Raw genomic sequence first — 17,179 nt, 5'->3', positions numbered from 1 at the left:
AGATGAGTAAAAGAGGGAAATACTTTTTACAAAATATACAAGCCTAAGTGACCTTCCTCAAGCTCAGTTTAAACTAGTGTAATGGATGGCATGAAGGAACTGGCATCCTATCTAGGACTGAACAGGGATCCTTTCCCGGTTAGGAGGTCAGTATAATGGAAGGACTGGGAAAGACAATTTATTTGTGACATTTTCATTCTCTGTACGCTAGGTAGCAGCCTTCCTGGTTCCCCACAGAGCATGCTGGAACTTGTAGTCCCATGGGGCACCCCTGTCGGGTTATGTGGGGTCCACCAGTGGGAGATGAAAGGATTCACAGTCCTTATTTTTGGGGACTTCCAACTGATTAAAGTACTCCCGGGTCCAAGATAAAAGGAGCTATTTGACTTCATCCCGGTGAGCCAGAGTCGGGAGGAAGCTGACAAAGCTTGCCTGGAGGAGTGGAAGAGAGGAAAAACAATCTGAAGAATTGCATTGTGTGTGGTTTGAGCCTTTTAAAACCTTTTGTCAAAGGTATTTTGAAGATCCATCCATCCATCCATTTTCCAACCCGCTGAATCCGAACACAGGGTCACGGGGGTCTGCTGGAGCCAATCCCAGCCAACACAGGGCACAAGGCAGGAAACAATCCTGGGCAGGGTGCCAACCCACCGCAGTATTTTGAAGATAAAAAACATTAAAATTGGGACTTGTGTCTGTGCATTTGTGTCAGGAATTTGGGGTGCTGCAATGCCCCCTGGTGGTCACATCAGTAAATTAATCCATAATTGAAGTCATGCAGAATGTTTTTTTGTCTCAGAAGCATCACACGAATCAAATCTTAAGGTGGTTATTTGCATTTCTGAGAGCGGGCCCTTGTCAATAAGAATTTTTAAAATTTAATTAAGTAGATTCTTAATTAGTCTAGGTTATGAGAACTATTTTATTAAAGCATTGATGTTAAAAGAATTAAAATTAAACTAATGGAAGTGATGCTGGTGCTGTAATTAAATAAGGACTATATTGATAAAACAGTGGTTGAAGTAAATGTATGGCTTTTAACTGAAAAGAGAAGACTTCAAGCTGCAGGTTTGACAGGTCAAGTGGTAGTAAATAAGCCATTGCTAAAATTGCAAAAGAGGCTTGTCTGGATCAGAAACCACCACAGGTCTCAATTCACTTTGAAATTAAAGCACAGAACAAATAAAGAGTTGGTGATATGGATACTGCAAAGTTATCGAACTTTGCTTAAAGTTGTTATCCTATGAGTTGTCCATCACTCAGCTGTTGACTCCCAGAAACTTGTCTTCTGATTCTTTTGTGGCTTTGGGTCTGAAAAATTTTTCTCCAGTTCCTGAGATGATGCAGGAAACTGTACTCCCTGACACCTTAGTTTTCTTTGCAATTTCTCTGCTGCATGGACTGAAAATGATCGGTCTGTCTTGCTTTGTTAATTGCTTTTTTCTTGTTATTATGTTAGCAACATACAGTCCAATATTGTCCAAAGTTTCAGAAGGTGTAGCAACACAGGTTGTTCCCACACTGGTTTTATTCTGACAGAGTTTGTAAGTAATCAACAAAAATGGAGACACCTGTAGGAATTGTTCACTTGAACTCTCAAGACGTAATTAACTTCCATTACTTCAGAAGAGCTGGAAGTTGTTGCCACATTATTAGTTACATGAAAATGTTATTGTATAACTCTGCAAATTACATGATTTTTCATGTTTTGGTAAGCTAAATGTTTTTTAACCTCTGGCAGTTTCCCATTTACCTTTCTATTATCTCAGGTTATTCATTGAATTTGAACTGCTTCTATTTCAATAAAAACTGAAAACATGGGGGTGACTTTTGAATGGTAGTATAAATATATAAATACATATACAGTATACAGTATTGTCATGTGTGTATGCACAGGGGACAGCTTAAGGGCTCAAATGTGGCACTTGGTGCCACGGCCTACCTGCCAAGTTGTTTTGCCTGCCTAAGGAAAAGTCATCCAAGATGGAGGATCGCAGGAATCATGGGAAAGAGGGGTCCTTTCATCGGATTGGCTGACCCAGCACTGTTTCAGCCGTGGAATGGCCAAATGGGGGAGGCAGCTTGAAGGATGAGGTCTCCAGGACTCTACACAAATCCAAATCTTATTATGGGATATATCATCTACTGTTAAATTCTGCTCTGTACTTCTAAAATTTATATTTTTTATTTCTTACTATATTGAGGAATTGTTCTGTTCTGTGTACTGCATTGTATTGTATTGACCTCCTTCTTTTGACACCCACTGCACGCCCAAACTACCTGGAAAGGGGTCTCTCTTTGAACTGCCTTTCCCAAGGTTTCTTCCACTTTTTCCCTACAAGGTTTTTTTTGGGAGTTTTTCCTTGTCTTCTTAGAGAGTCAAGGCTGGGGTCTGTCAAGAGGCAGGGCCTGTTAAAGCCCATTGCGGCACTTCCTGTGTGATTTTGGGCTATACAAAAATAAACTGTATTGTATTGTATTGTAAGGGCTCTAGTGATGGTAATTCCCTGCCACTGCACAGGTTGGCATTGTAAACTAATGCCTTTTGCCTTCCTCCCTCTGCAGACTGAAGATTGACCGCTTTAATGCCAATGACATCACTTCTGGTGTCTGTCCACCTGGATCCACCTGTTACTGCCAGAAGTCCTTAAAGATGAAAGATCCACCATCATCAGTAGTCATGATGTATACTCATGTCTGAATAGACATACTGTATTTCTCAATGCTGTTTGTTTTATTTTCAACTTAATTATACAGGGTTTGCTTACAGGTGCTCCCAATCTTTATGTGTCTCTGTTTACTTTCTTATTATGTATTGTCATGTACATGAGCATAGGGCACAGCTGCAGGGCTCTAGTGACTGTAATTCTACTGCTGAACCAGGAGTTGTTGCTGTGTCCTAATGCCTTTCTCTCTTCTTCCCTCTGCAGACTGGATGATTGATGGCTATAACACCTGTGACGTCACTTCCAGCCTCTGTCTACTTGGACCTGCCTCTTCCTGATGGCAGGAGTAAAAACCAGAAGCTCCGCCATCTTTGTCAGTTTGATCCTTAGCTCATGTCTGGAAAGATGTCTTTGCAATTATTGTTTTTTGCAATCCATTTGTAAGAGGGTTACCAGGCTGGAACCTCAACTTTTTTTCGTTGTCCTCTCTTTCTTTGAGAGTCATTATGTTGTAGATTAACGTAAAATGGATACATTTATCTACACTCAGTAACCCAATGACAAAGTGAAAGCTTGTTTTCAGAAAGATTAGAAATGTATTAAAACTCATAAACTGAAATCTCTCATTCTTAGAAGTATTCGGACCCCTTGCTGTGACACTCCATATTGTGCTCAGGTGCACCCTGTTTGTTTGAATTCTCCTTGAGATATGTTTAGGACTTGAGTGGAGTTCACCTGGGGCGAATAGTGTGGACACTTTTTCTATGGTGTCGTTTCTCGTGACTGAAGACAGAGAGAGATAATTAAAGTTAGTAAAAAATCTTTTATTCAAACACACCAGGCAAAGGTAAAATGACAGAGAAGCGCAGTCCTAGGACACCGCCCTTCATCTGCCCCCCGGCAAGGATATCCCAAAGTTTTTATAGGGCTTTGTCTTGTGATTACAATTACACAAGTACTGCAAAACAACAACAACGGTTAGTTCCTAAAAACAATATATAAAAGCTAAGCTTTTTCTTATATCTCTAACTAAGCATTTTCTTACAGTCTCCAATATTGGCCAAAAGACAAATGTCACGTACCCCCTGCGACCTTGTGACTTCTTCACCCTGTCTCATTTACTTTGAGGAAGTTAACCAAGAAAACAGTTTGAATCATATAGAAACTGATTTTGTTGAGCCCTTGCACAATATATTTTTGTCAGTTCAATAGGCTTTGTAACAGGGCTTACAAGCATTGCTGAAATGAAAGTTTTTAGTCACCAAATACACAGAGTACGAGGTGCTCAGGAGAACATCTTTCTTCTACAATAGTGACCAGCCATATTTTTAGAATTGCACTCATTTGTGTATATAATTTCATACCTTCTATTGGTGGCACAGTGATTCATGTGGCTTTGTCACAGCTCCATGAAACCATGTTCAAGTTCAACCCTGGAATCTACATCTTCCATATTCATTTTTTTTCTCAGATGATTATCATCTCACATTCCAAAGATGTACATCTTAGGTTCATTTCAGGATTTTGACCAGCTATGTGTGTGCAAGCACGAGTACAAACCCATCCAGGGTTGGTTCCTCCCAATTGTCCAATGTTTCTGTCAGTGGGTGGGCAATGCTTTATACAGTCTTTTGTACAGTCAAATTATCAAACATTATGTAATGCTCATTTATTCATTAGTTGGAAATTTGTTTTGTGGCCTGATCTGAAATTGAAACTATCAGTCCATTGCAGAGGTTGTTAATGATTTATCAACTCCTAATCAGAAATTCACTTTGGGAGTTAAGGGACTTTATCTCTGGGTGTAATTTAGCAAAACGTCAGCTAATTTGTTTTAAACTGGGTCTGTATGAATGTTTGATTGTGTTATCAGATCACATAATAAAAAAGATATCAACTAACCTCTACTTTTCTCAATGGAGAATATGAAAAAATGTCAAAACCAGCTATGTACCTGTTATCAATAAATCTTACCTGTCTCATTATCAATGTTGTGACTCTATGGACCCCCGCGCCTACTATAGAAGGCTGTTTAACTGACTAGGGATGTCATCAGTTTTACTCATTTACTTCTGCCCAGTTTCCCACCAATAAATGGCTTCACAAGAATAACCTTTTGTGTCATTATGGGACAGCAGTTAGACCAAAAAATGAACAATCTAAACCTCTTGGTGATGCTAGTCAGACTCAGACAGACATATTGGCTTCAAGTTTCATATTTATTTGCATCAAAGCTAGTAGCAGCAAATTTGAAGTGATGTCTAGATTCAAACAACCTGGGTGCTTTAGGTCTTCATTCAGTTAACAACAAATCACTGATGGGCACTCCCAGACGGCTTCTGTACTTGCAGATTATGTGTACTTAAGCAAAGCAAAGATAAGGCTTGTTGATGAGAAAAAGAGAGAGACAGAGAAAGAGAGATCTTTGCAAATAAAATTAATTTTAGTTACTAAATCAGCAATGGGTGGGGGCTTCTCTGAAAAACCAGTCCCGATTCCCTCCCCTTCTTACCCCAAACAAGCACATAAATGGAAGACCTGGTTTACTGGTTTCCATCTCTGCCACCAGGGTGTATTAAACTCATTATCACTTATGCTCAACTTTATTTCTCTGATCTTCAAAGCAAACTAAACAAAATACTCTAGAATCCCACTTTGTGCTCTAAAATCCCTAAATGGAACTTCCATTTAGCTTGACAAGATTGCAAACAAAGAGCAATAATGCCTTTTAACTGAACAATTTAAAGTATTTCCTGTAAATATTATTTGAAAAGTATTTTGAAGGAAGGTTAAAGATAAACTTGTATTGAAGAAAATCATTGGAATTCATTTAACAAACTACAAAGGAAATGTATTCTACTTAAGTAGCTTGACAGATTCCTCAATAACAGCTTTTGCATCAGTGTAGGTGACCCCTTTATAGACACCAGTTTTGTCATACTGGTAAGTGCTGCCATTGGTACAAGTAACGACCACAGTAGCCTCGTATGGAAGATCAACATTTGCTCTGCCAATGGTGACGTTGATATCCATGGTCTTCCCTGGAGGAACCTTGATAACATAGGACATGGTCTCCGTTCTCTCTTCAGTGGTCTCCATTGCATATGTGGAGGAGACACCCAGCTTGAAAGCAAATTCTTCCTTCACCTCTGCCACTATAGGAATACCAGCTTGGACAGTCATACTGAAGGAGGTCTCCAAGCTGGTGGTTACAGACCAAGATGACTTTTTAGTGATTTTCTTGGAGGTTTCCATTGTATATTGTTGCTCAATTGTTGAGCTGTTCTTGTAACTCATTGCTTTGATTTCCTCCACATTCACATTGGGTTTCACCTCATACAGAGTTGTGTACACAACATTTTTCATCTCAACGGATCTGATGGAGTTGATGAACATGAATCCTGCAGAATCAACATCTGAACCTGATCTTCCCTTAACTCCCAAACAAACTCCAGAGCCAACATCAACTGGATACTCTGTCTTCAAGCCACGGGCCGTCATTTTGGCAAAGAACTCTCTGCTTTTAGTAGTTCTGAACTTGATGGCTCCAAGACGTGTCCCATCTCCATTGTCCCAAAGTGAGAGAGAAGAAAAAAACTCTCCATCCTCAAATTTAAACTCAGTATAGGGGGATTGCCCTGAAACTCCAAATTGTTGACTTCGTCCATCAGTCAGCCACAATTTCATAGCCTTAATATATGTACTTCCAACCCAAATGCCAATTTTCTCTAGTGAAGCACCATTCTTGTACCCAGTGAAATCAAAAGGACCACCTCCATTGCCTCCTATGATAACAACTGGAAGTGCCATCTTGGTCTGTCAAAAGCAAAGCCTGTAAATGATAAAAAAGGACAAAAAACAGATACATCTCAAAATGTTATAAAACATTTTATAATATGAACAAAATGCAGCATGTTGTACAGTATGTTGTTTTCCACCATTCTCTGTACAAGTGGCAATAACAGACCTTGAAACCTATAAATAAAAACAACCTGGATCATAACACTGGCAGGAACAGTTTTTCCACTTTTGTTCTCCTTTTTTCCTGTTAGCTTTACAGAAGCATTGAAATGTTTTTCTAAAGTGATGCAAAATCAAAACAATGACGTGATAATGCTGCCTAAAAACAATTTAGATAAGAAATGGACTGCCCAACACATCAGGGCCTTTTAGTTAATTGTAAGTAAAATTATGATAAGGAATGACGGAATGTAATTAAAAAAAGGTTAATCATATATAGAAATGAACTTATTATGTATTTTATATATTGTATAAATATATTGTCATAGTCTGGGTTCTGAGTTACACAAATTAAATTAATAAGCAGTTATTTGCTAAGCAGTACTTTATTTGTGAAGTTGAATAAACAAGTCTATTTAATAAAACATGTCTCTTTGTGCGTTCAATCTCTCCGAGCAATCTGATTGGTCAGTTGTGCTTTGGTCTGATTGCTCAGTTTTCCTGTGGTTAATTAATCAACCATGACCAAGACATGGAGTACCAGGCAAAAAAGGTTGATAAACACAAGGAAACCAAAGAAAGGTGTGGGAGGAACACTGAGAGTCACCCAAAAGTAGCCCAAAAACGCAAACCAGCAAAAGCCCATATTTCCCCCACAGATGATAATCAAAAATAGCCAGATTGTTTGGTGGGGAACTGTGGACCTGGCTGCACTGCCCATCTACCATTGGTGGCAGCAAAAATGTCGGTAAGAGCTGAGCAAGGCACTTGTAAATGACCAGAATCTGAGATGCAGGCTTTATGGGAACACAATCAAGAAAGGAAGTGCCAAGAATGCTGGTGGTACACATAAGGCAAACATTTCTATATGTTTTACGTGTCTTTAACAGGTAAAATAACTGGTTTTCAAAAGAACTTGACTCTGATTATGTCCTTTTCTAATTTAATAAAATTAAAATGCATCTTCTTCAGAGTTGCTACCCTGGAGAGTGGCAGGGATGCTGCATTCATGACAGCAATGAAAGACAAAATTTGCCTAGCTGGAGAAAGACAGTTGAGAAACAAGCAATTTTGAAAATTTCTATGACTGTAAGGTATGATCCTGCATCTTTTTGACATACTTTTGTAAGAAAGTGTGCCATTTAACCACCTGCAGGAAGCGAAAGCATAGTTTTCTCCAGTGCACATGCATATTAATTGTTTATTTATATATATATATATATATATATATATATATATATATATATATATACTGTATATATATATATATATATATATATATATATATATATATATATATATATATCTATATATATATATATATATATATATATATATATATATATATATATATATACATACAGTGCATCCGGAAAGTATTCACAGCGCATCACTTTTTCCACATTTTGTTATGTTACAGCCTTATTCCAAAATGGATTAAATTTATTTTTTCCTCAGAATTCTACACACAACACCCCATAATGACAACGTGAAAAAAGTTTACTTGAGATTTTTGCAAATTTATTAAAATAAAAAAATTGAGAAAGCACATGTACATAAGTATTCACAGCCTTTGCCATGAAGCTCAAAATTGAGCTCAGGTGCATCCTGTTTCCCCTGATCATCCTTGAGATGTTTCTGCAGCTTCATTGGAGTTCACCTGTGGTAAATTCAGTTGACTGGACATGATTTGGAAAGACACACACCTGTCTATATAAGGTCCCACAGTTGACAGTTCATGTCAGAGCACAAACCAAGCATGAAGTCAAAGGAATTGTCTGTAGACCTCCGAGACAGGATTGTCTCGAGGCACAAATCTGGGGAAGGTTACAGAAAAATTTCTGCTGCTTTGAAGGTCCCAATGAGCACAGTGGCCTCCATCATCCGTAAGTGGAAGAAATTCGAAACCACCAGGACTCCTCCTAGAGCTGGCCGGCCATCTAAACTGAGCGATCGGGGGAGAAGGGCCTTAGTCAGGGAGGTGACCAAGAACCCGATGGTCACTCTGTCAGAACTCCAGAGGTCCTCTGTGGAGAGAGGAGAACCTTCCAGAAAGACAACCATCTCTGCAGCAATCCACCAATCAGGCCTGTATGGTAGAGTGGCCAGACGGAAGCCACTCCTTAGTAAAAGGCACATGGCAGCCCGCCTGGAGTTTGCCAAAAGGCACCTGAAGGACTCTCAGACCAGGAGAAAGAAAATTCTCTGGTTTGATGAGACAAAGATTGAACTCTTTGGTGTGAATGCCAGGCGTCACGTTTGGAGGAAACCAGGCACCATCCCTACAATGAAGCATGGTGGTGGCAGCATCATTCTGTGGGGATGTTTTTCAGCGGCAGGAACTGGGAGACTAGTCAGGATAAAGGGAAAGATGACTGCAGCAATGTACAGAGACATCCTGGATGAAAATCCGCTCCAGAGCACTCTTGACCTCAGACTGGGGCGATGGTTCATCTTTCAGCAGGACAACGACCCTAAGCACACAGCCAAGATATCAAAGGAGTGGCTTCAGGACAACTCTGTGAATGTCCTTGAGTGGCCCAGCCAGAGCCCAGACTTGAATCCAATTGAACATCTCTGGAGAGATCTTAAAATGGCTGTGCACCGACACTTCCCATCCAACCTGATGGAGCTTGAGAGGTGCTGCAGAGAGGAATGGGCGAAACTGGCCAAGGATAGGTGTGCCAAGCTTGTGGCATCATATTCAAAAAGACTTGAGGCTGTAATTGCTGCCAAAGGTGCATCGACAAAGTATTGAGCAAAGACTGTGAATACTTATGGACATGGGATTTCTCAGTTTTTTTATTTTTAATAAATTTGCAAAAACCTCAAGTAAACTTTTTTCACGTTGTCATTATGGGGTGTTGTGTGCAGAATTCTGAGGAAAAAAATTAATTTAATCCATTTTGGAATAAGGCTGTAACATAACAAAAGGTGGAAAAAGTGATGTGCTGTGAATACTTTCTGGATGCACTGTATATATATCAAGACACTATATAAAAACGGTCGGGATTGTCCTTCCGTCCCATGAGTGTATAGCGGTATTCTGCTTATCACAGACTTACTACTTGCTTCTTGCGGTACAAAGCGACGAGATGTGAGCAGAGTTCTGGTGCTCCCATCGTTCCTTGCTTTTTTGCGCGATGCGATGGAAAAATAGACAAAATTATGTCTGTGGAAATAATTAATGTTGATGGAGTACAAATGCCTCACCGCGTAGTAAATATCAGGGGAGATGGTGCTTGCTTATTATAGCTTATTTAGTGCATGAAACTCCGTCTTTAGTGGTACAGATTCGGGCTGACATTGTACGCCATGTTTTAAGTAATTGGTCAAGGTTTCAGCCATTTACAATGATGCTGTCAGGAATCTTTTATACAAATGAGCTTCAGTATGTCACTGAAATGTCAAAGTCTCAAACTTATGGTACCATTTCTGAGCTAATGGCAGCGGGAGAGTTGTTCCCCTATGAGTTTCAAGTATATTATTATGGAGTCCTACACTCCAAGTTTGGACAGGCACTCGAGGGGATAAAAAAACTTAGGTTTTCGGGAGATGTTATGAATGGGCACTTTGATGTTCTCATTCCCTACACTTACATGCCTGATGTACACATGGAGCGCACACAAATTGAGGATAAAAGTCGGTCGCCTTAAAAGGCCGGTGAGACTATATATATATATATGTAGAATTAGCTGAGCCCAAAATGATTCAGCCAAGGGTTATATTCAAGCTACCACTTAACAAATGTATCTGCTCGATTGGGAGGTTGGCAGTAGTATTTGGATGCCATGGGGTGAATGCACTTAAAAAAGTGGCTGGGGGAGTGGTTTATGGCCACACCTAATGTAAAAATGTTAATAAATAAATGATACAATAACTAAATGGGCGGCACGGTGGCGCAGTGGGTAGCGCTGCTGCCTCGCAGTTGGGAGACCTGGGGACCTGGGTTCGCTTCCCGGGTCCTCCCTGCGTGGAGTTTGCATGTTCTCCCCGTGTCTGCGTGGGTTTCCTCCGGGCGCTCCGGTTTCCTCCCACAGTCCGAAGACATGCAGGTTAGGTGGTTTGGCGATTCTAAATTGGCCCTAGTGTGTGCTTGGTGTTTGTGTGTGTCCTGCGGTGGGTTGGCACCCTGCCCGGGATTCGTTCCTGCCTTGTGCCCTGTGTTGGCTGGGATTGGCTCCAGCAGACCCCCGTGACCCTGTGTTCGGATTCAGCGGGTTGGGAAATGGATGGATGGATGGATGAATAACTAAATCCTTCCTGCCTAAACAACTTTCTCTTGCACATTGTCTATCATTAAATAAGGCACACCCATCACTCTGCGTGGGCCTCAGGGGTTCATGCCCACCCAATCACACTGCTAGGCTTGTCCATTGATGATTTTTTTTTTTATGAGATAAAAGACTCTTTTGAATTGAAACAATAATGTTTTATATGTTCATTCATTCATTTTCATCCATTTCAAACCGCTTATCTGAGATGTCACAGGATGAGGGCTTAGTAGTGGGGCCCATACATCCCTTTCCTCAGCCACACTTGCTAACTTGTACAGCGGAATCCCAAGATGTTCTCAGGCCATCTTGAGGGTATAATATTTTCCGGTGGGCCCTGGGTCTTCTCCATTAAAGCTCCTTAGGGAGATATCTATGAGGCATCTTATTCAGATGCCTCAACCACCTCAATTAGCTTTCTCGATACAGTGGGTCAGTGGATCTACTCTGAGCCTCTCACGTATGTCTGTGGTTCTCACATTATGTCCAAGGGCGAGCCCAGACTCCCTATGGAGAAAGCTCATTTCGGCTGCCTGTACCATTATTACTGTTACTTTTTTACCTTTTCTTTTATTACCCAAAGCTCATGACCATGGGTGAAGGTAGGAACATAGATTGACTAGTAAATTGAGAGCTTTGCCTTCTCTATTCGCCCTGTGATGGACTAGGGTTTGTTCCTGCATTTCCTGCCAGGACTAAGCAAGTTAGAAAATGACATGACTGACACTTTTAGTGAACTGAATAAATAGACATCTAATATTCTAACTTCCTAATATGGCAATTGGCCATCCACACCTGCTTAAATCTGTCTCTGCGCCAGCCTGCATCCTGCACTGAGGTGTACTTACTTCAGTGGGCACAACTGCAGATGTTTCACTTTTTTGCCACCATCAGGAGTGGCAGTCAGACATGTAAAAGAAAAATGAAAAATATATGCAAATTTCCTAAATAAAATCAGTCAGTCCACTGAGAGCTGAGTTGTTTCATGAGGCCAGACAGAAGAACAGACAGACAGAAATGGCTAGCACAGTAGGTGCTTTTTAATATACTGTATGTGACCCTTCCTAAAAAAGAAAAGAGACAAAAACAACTATATACAATGTTGGGGGAGTGCACAACACTTGCTATAAATAAAATACTAATTTGCAAATAATTCAACTTGCCTTTTGAATTAATTTATTAACTGATGTTGATGTGCAAAATCAGAACGTTTTTTACATTTAGTATGCAATTACAAATTATACTTTATATGTACTGTAGAAACATCAGTTAAATTAATTAGAACTTGTGTTCATGTTTCGTAATGTTTTTAAAGCTAAGAAGTGTATTTTTAAAACGTAAAGAGCGTCCATTACTGTTTTGAACCTGTTGATACCATTTTATGGTAATAGATAGTTATGTGTTATAATGTAATTTTCAGTCTTTGAAAAGTCATGTCCTGAATGGAAAAGATACACCTCCTCTTATCAAATGCACTGCACACACAATACATGATATATTCGTAAACTCACACATACACACAACTTCAAAAGGTGACAGGTGTTCCTCAAATTCGTTTTCTAATCCACACATTTCAAAATTCAATTTCCATTAAATGTATTTTTGTATTGCGCCCTTCATACACCACTTATTCATTTAGAACTTTAATTTATTAACTGTAGATGACGAACTATATACAACATTTACACAGTTTGACAGAAAACCGTCATTATATATACATAAACATTTTTCACTGACTGCGATGGACTAGCCCCCGACCAGGGTTTGTTCCTATTTTATGCCCTATGCTAGCTGGGATAGACCCCAGCCCCCGCACCCCGCGAACCCTCTCCTGGATTAAACAGGTTAAAACGGCATGACATGAGATTTTTCACTGATAGAAGAAATAAACAGCAACAAGTTAATTTAGCACAAGATCACTTTTAACAAATACATATTTAAGCAAAATCAAAGAATAGCATTTACCTGATTGACACCGCAGAATTCGAAATGCAAACTGCCGTCGCTGCTGCCCATTTATTGATCTCAGGAGTGAAAGACGCCGCCCCCAAATGGGTGGAGAATTGGACAGCTACAGGGCAGAAATTATTGCGCAAAGGTAAAACTTTTTCACTCATCTGTACTTGTACATAAAATTAAGATTTAACACTAATGCAATATAGAAAAATAAAACGTGAACTGCGTTTTAAAATTTTCATTGCATGGCATTCGTATATAAAACTAAGGTGTGATGAGCCCTGCTTACAATGACATGAAGAAACAATATGCTGCATTCCCTTTACCGGCCATGAGCTGATACCTCAGCTCATTTCACACAGGAAAATCTAAAGTGTTAAATTAACTTTTACTGTGTTGTAGTAACTTATTATTTTGTAAATGAAATTAGTGTTTCCATATTTTACGTGTTAATTTAACAATATTTTTTTCGGTGGACAATGCAATATTCATTCTTACGATTTTAACCAGAATGAACCTAACTTTTCAAGCATTATTCGATTTTTTTTAAACTTTTCGTTTATTTATACAATAACTAAACTTTACAATAACAACTAGTTTTACTGGGATGTTGGTTTGAAGTTCCCCGTAACGTTGAATTTAAAAAGTGATTTCAGAACCTGGGCGGCATGGTGGCGCAGTGGGTAGCGCTGCTGCCTCGCAGTTGGGAGATCTGGGGACCTGGGTTCGATTCCCGGGTCCACCCTGCGTGGAGTTTGCATGTTCTCCCCGTGTCTGCGTGGGTTAGGTGGATTGGCGATTCTAAATTGGCCCTAGTGTGTGCTTGGTGTGTGGGTGTGTTTGTGTGTGTCCTGCGGTGGGTTGGCACCCTGCCCAGGATTGTTTCCTGCCTTCTGCCCTGTGTTGGCTGGGATTGGCTCCAGCAGACCCCCGTGACCCTGTGTTCGGTTTCAGCGGGTTGGAAAATGGATGGTTGGATTTCAGAACCTGAACTGAGTATCATTTGCACAGCGTGCCTTATGCTTCTATTACACTGCTCATTTAAACTGTCTTTCCTCAGAATTAGCACGTTTCAGGGCTTTGTGTATCCTTTTCTAGTAGAACATGATTATATTTCTTGGGTATGACAGTTACAATTAACGCAAGTGTAAAAAAAAAAAGCTTTAAACGCCAGCTCCAATCACACAAATCATTTCCAGGGTACATTGGTATTACTCTAAATTAATATTTTTAACTTTAAAAAATAAAGTATCTCTGACTTCCAAATGAAACTGGGTTCTACTTTCTTTTCAGCTCTCTGCGTAGCCTTGTCCAGTCCGATTGTACTGTACACCCGCTTAAGTGTTTCACGGTTCTTTTTTTTTCATGGGTGATGAGACCACTGATAATCTTAAATTCAACTCCAAAGGCTGAGATTCTCACCCAGGGCCGGATTTTCCTATAGGCTAACTAGGCTTCAGCCTAGGGCCTCAAGATCAAGAGGGGCCTACATTCAAATTGATTAGCAAAATTAAAATTACACTATTCTAAAAACAGTGAACACTAAAACACTGAACCGAAAATAAGGAGAAATTCTACGCATATGACTAATAAACAAACATAAAAATGTATTGGTTAAGATCAACGCGTATTACGTATTTTATTATCTCTCATGTAATTTACAAACTTAAAAATGGAAGGTGAAAGGGTCTCATAAGTGGAATAGCCTAGGGCCTCTTTTCATATAAATCCGGCCCTGTTCTCACCTCATCACCACTGTGCAGTTAACCTTAGAGATATCCTTTTTTTCTCTAAAATAGACCTTTGGCAGAATCACAGAACATTATATGCTTTGGTTAAACAGAGCAATAAAGTCATTACAGGACCAGCTGGACTGATTAAACACGTTTGGAAGAGTTCCAACCAAAGTGCCTGGACAACCATCTGAAGGATCTCCACTGGCTTATGGCGTCTGGACGAGTCTCAGTCCGAGATAAGACTTTACAGACACATTCTCACAATACTAGCCAGCCGCTGAGAGTTGGATGCCACACTTTTAAGACTGTAAAACACGCATTTTGAGAATGATTTCTCGCTGCCTAAATCTGGAGTACACTATCTACAATGTGGCCAAATTTTCAAACTCCAGCTTTCCTCACTTATGAGCTGATGATGTATGGATCTGGATTATGATATTAAAGGGCCACTCTAGATTTGCTTACTGGTTACTGATGAGTCTGTCTAAGTGGGGTATCTGGGAATCTTGGAGGGTTTTGATGAAATATAAATCTGTTTACAATGTCCGCTAGATCACAGGGTGGGACCGCAAAGAAATCAACACTCGATTTAAAAGAGACGTGGAAAAGTGGGGATTTTCTGAGGCAAAAGAAAGATGGAAGGACTTTATACTTTAAGACTTTACCATTGACTTATTTGTCATTTTCTGTACTTTTACTGCTCTTGTACCTACAGTGTAGTAGTTGGGATTTGTTCACTTGTATTTGTTGTCCATGTCCTGTACAACCTTTTATTAGAAAATCTGGTAAAAAAAAAAAAAATGTATAGCTTCTTGAGGTGGCCTTTATGGATATTGAAAGTATTGCTAGTGTATGAAGGGTGGCTGGAGCAAATACATTTAAAAAATGTAGCTAAAATGTTACAGGGTATTATTTCAATTTATGATCAACTAATGCACTTAGAAAGTTGTACAGTACATCAGATCTACACATTCAGTTTAAATTTGGGCAACTTAATTTGATTAAGCAGAAACAGGTAAAAAGTTTATTAAGTAGATCCAACAAGTGATTTTTTTTCAGTGTATGAAGTCCTAGGTTCAAATCTCACACCCAATACTATTTCCATCCATCCATCCATCCATTTTCCAACCCGCTGAATCCGAACACAGGGTCACGGGGGTCTGCTGGAGCCAATCCCAGCCAACACAGGGCACAAGGCAGGAACCAATCCCGGGCAGGGTGCCAACCCACCGCAGATACTATTTGCTATATATTTTCTATGATTATGTAAAAAAGGATATCATCAAAGTGGAGCATACAATATTATTTATCTTGACTTTCACAAAGCATTTGATAAGGTGCCACATGAGAGGTTGGGCATCAAACGAAAAGAAATGAGAGTTTAGGGTGTTGTGTGTAGGTGGGTGTAGAACTGGCTCAGACACAAGAAGCAGAGGGTAACCCTATCAGAATTGGCAGACATTAAGAGTGGTGACCAGCAGGAGTCAGTGCTGGGGCTGCTGCTGTATTTAATATATCTGAATGATTTGGATGAGTGTATAAGTAACAGGCTGATTAAGTATGCACAGAATACCAAACTAAGTGGATTGGGCAATAATCAAGAATCTGTCAAATTGTTACAGAGGACTTGGACAGCAGGCTTGGGTAGATTTGTGGCAGATGAAATTTAATGTCAGTAAATGCAAAGGACTACACATAGGATGTAAAAAATATGAGGTATGAATACATAATGGGAGGTCTCAAAATTGAAAATACACCTTATGAGAAGAATTTAGGAGTTACAGTGGACTTGACACTAATTGTTAGGAGAATGTCAAGTTATATAGCACCCTGATGTGTAAAGTACAAGTCCAAGGTGGATATTGTGAAGCTTTTAAACACACTAATGAGGTCTCATCTGGAGTATTGTGTGCAATTTTAGTCTCCAGGCTACCAAAAAAGACATATCAGCACTAGAAAAAGTCCAGAGAAGAACAAGTAGGCTGATTTCAGAACTGCAGAGGATGAATTATGAGGAAAGATTTAAAGAGCTGATCCGTTTCAGTTTAAGCTAAAGAAGATTAAGAGAAGACCTGACTGAAGTGTTTTAAAATTATGATGGGAACTAGTCCAGTGGATTGAGACTGTTACTTTAAAATGAGTTCATCAAGAACACAGGGACAGAGTAGGAAACTTGTTATGGGTAAATTTCGCACAAACATTAGGACATTTTTCTTTACACAGAGAACCATAGACACATAGAATTAAAAGTTACCAAGTAGTGTGGTTGACAGTCTGACTTTTGGGACCTTCAAGCCAAACTTGATGTTATTTTGGGAGAATAAGGTAACTTTTAAAAAGACAGGGAAAAAAAACTGTTGTAGTAAGGCTAAAAGTTGGGGTACCAGCTTTGTCCGCCTGTTACTAAAATACAGCTATGTGATGGCAAAACAAAGCTAAAATAGGCTCTGGTAAGCCTTGGTTCCATTATCATTTGCATGGCTTTATGTTCAGATTCTGTGTTCTCCTCTTTTACTAGTCAAGGTCTGATGCCTGGCTCCATGGTTGTCTGGTGTTTACAACAGTGCCACGTGTCTTCCTTCAGTGG

At 39.7% G+C, this 17,179-nt stretch overlaps 1 protein-coding gene across 4 annotated transcripts in view; it reads right to left on the bottom strand.

Moving 5' to 3' along the window:
• Nucleotides 1–4,866: 4,866 nt before the first annotated feature.
• The window catches only part of LOC114653769 (aerolysin-like protein), a 49,898-nt gene continuing 37,585 nt past the window's right edge, over nt 4,867–17,179 (bottom strand). The window contains exons 1-2 of one of the 4 annotated variants that reach the window (XM_028804271.2): nt 12,866–12,888; nt 4,867–6,498 (exon numbers count right to left, since the gene is read on the bottom strand). In XM_028804271.2, coding sequence (XP_028660104.1) covers nt 5,523–6,476 — 954 coding nt within the window. In that variant the 5' untranslated portion in view covers nt 6,477–6,498; nt 12,866–12,888 and the 3' untranslated portion in view covers nt 4,867–5,522. Of the gene's footprint in view, nt 6,499–12,865; nt 12,889–17,179 lie in introns of those variants that run through there. The other 3 variants (XM_028804270.2, XM_051929012.1, XM_051929014.1) reach the window with 3 other exon arrangements.

Source organism: Erpetoichthys calabaricus, chromosome 6 (assembly GCF_900747795.2).
Source record: "Erpetoichthys calabaricus chromosome 6, fErpCal1.3, whole genome shotgun sequence".
NCBI lineage: Eukaryota > Metazoa > Chordata > Cladistia > Polypteriformes > Polypteridae > Erpetoichthys > Erpetoichthys calabaricus.
The sequence above is the reverse complement of the archived record's forward strand: the minus strand, read 5'-3'. Positions and strand labels throughout refer to the sequence as shown.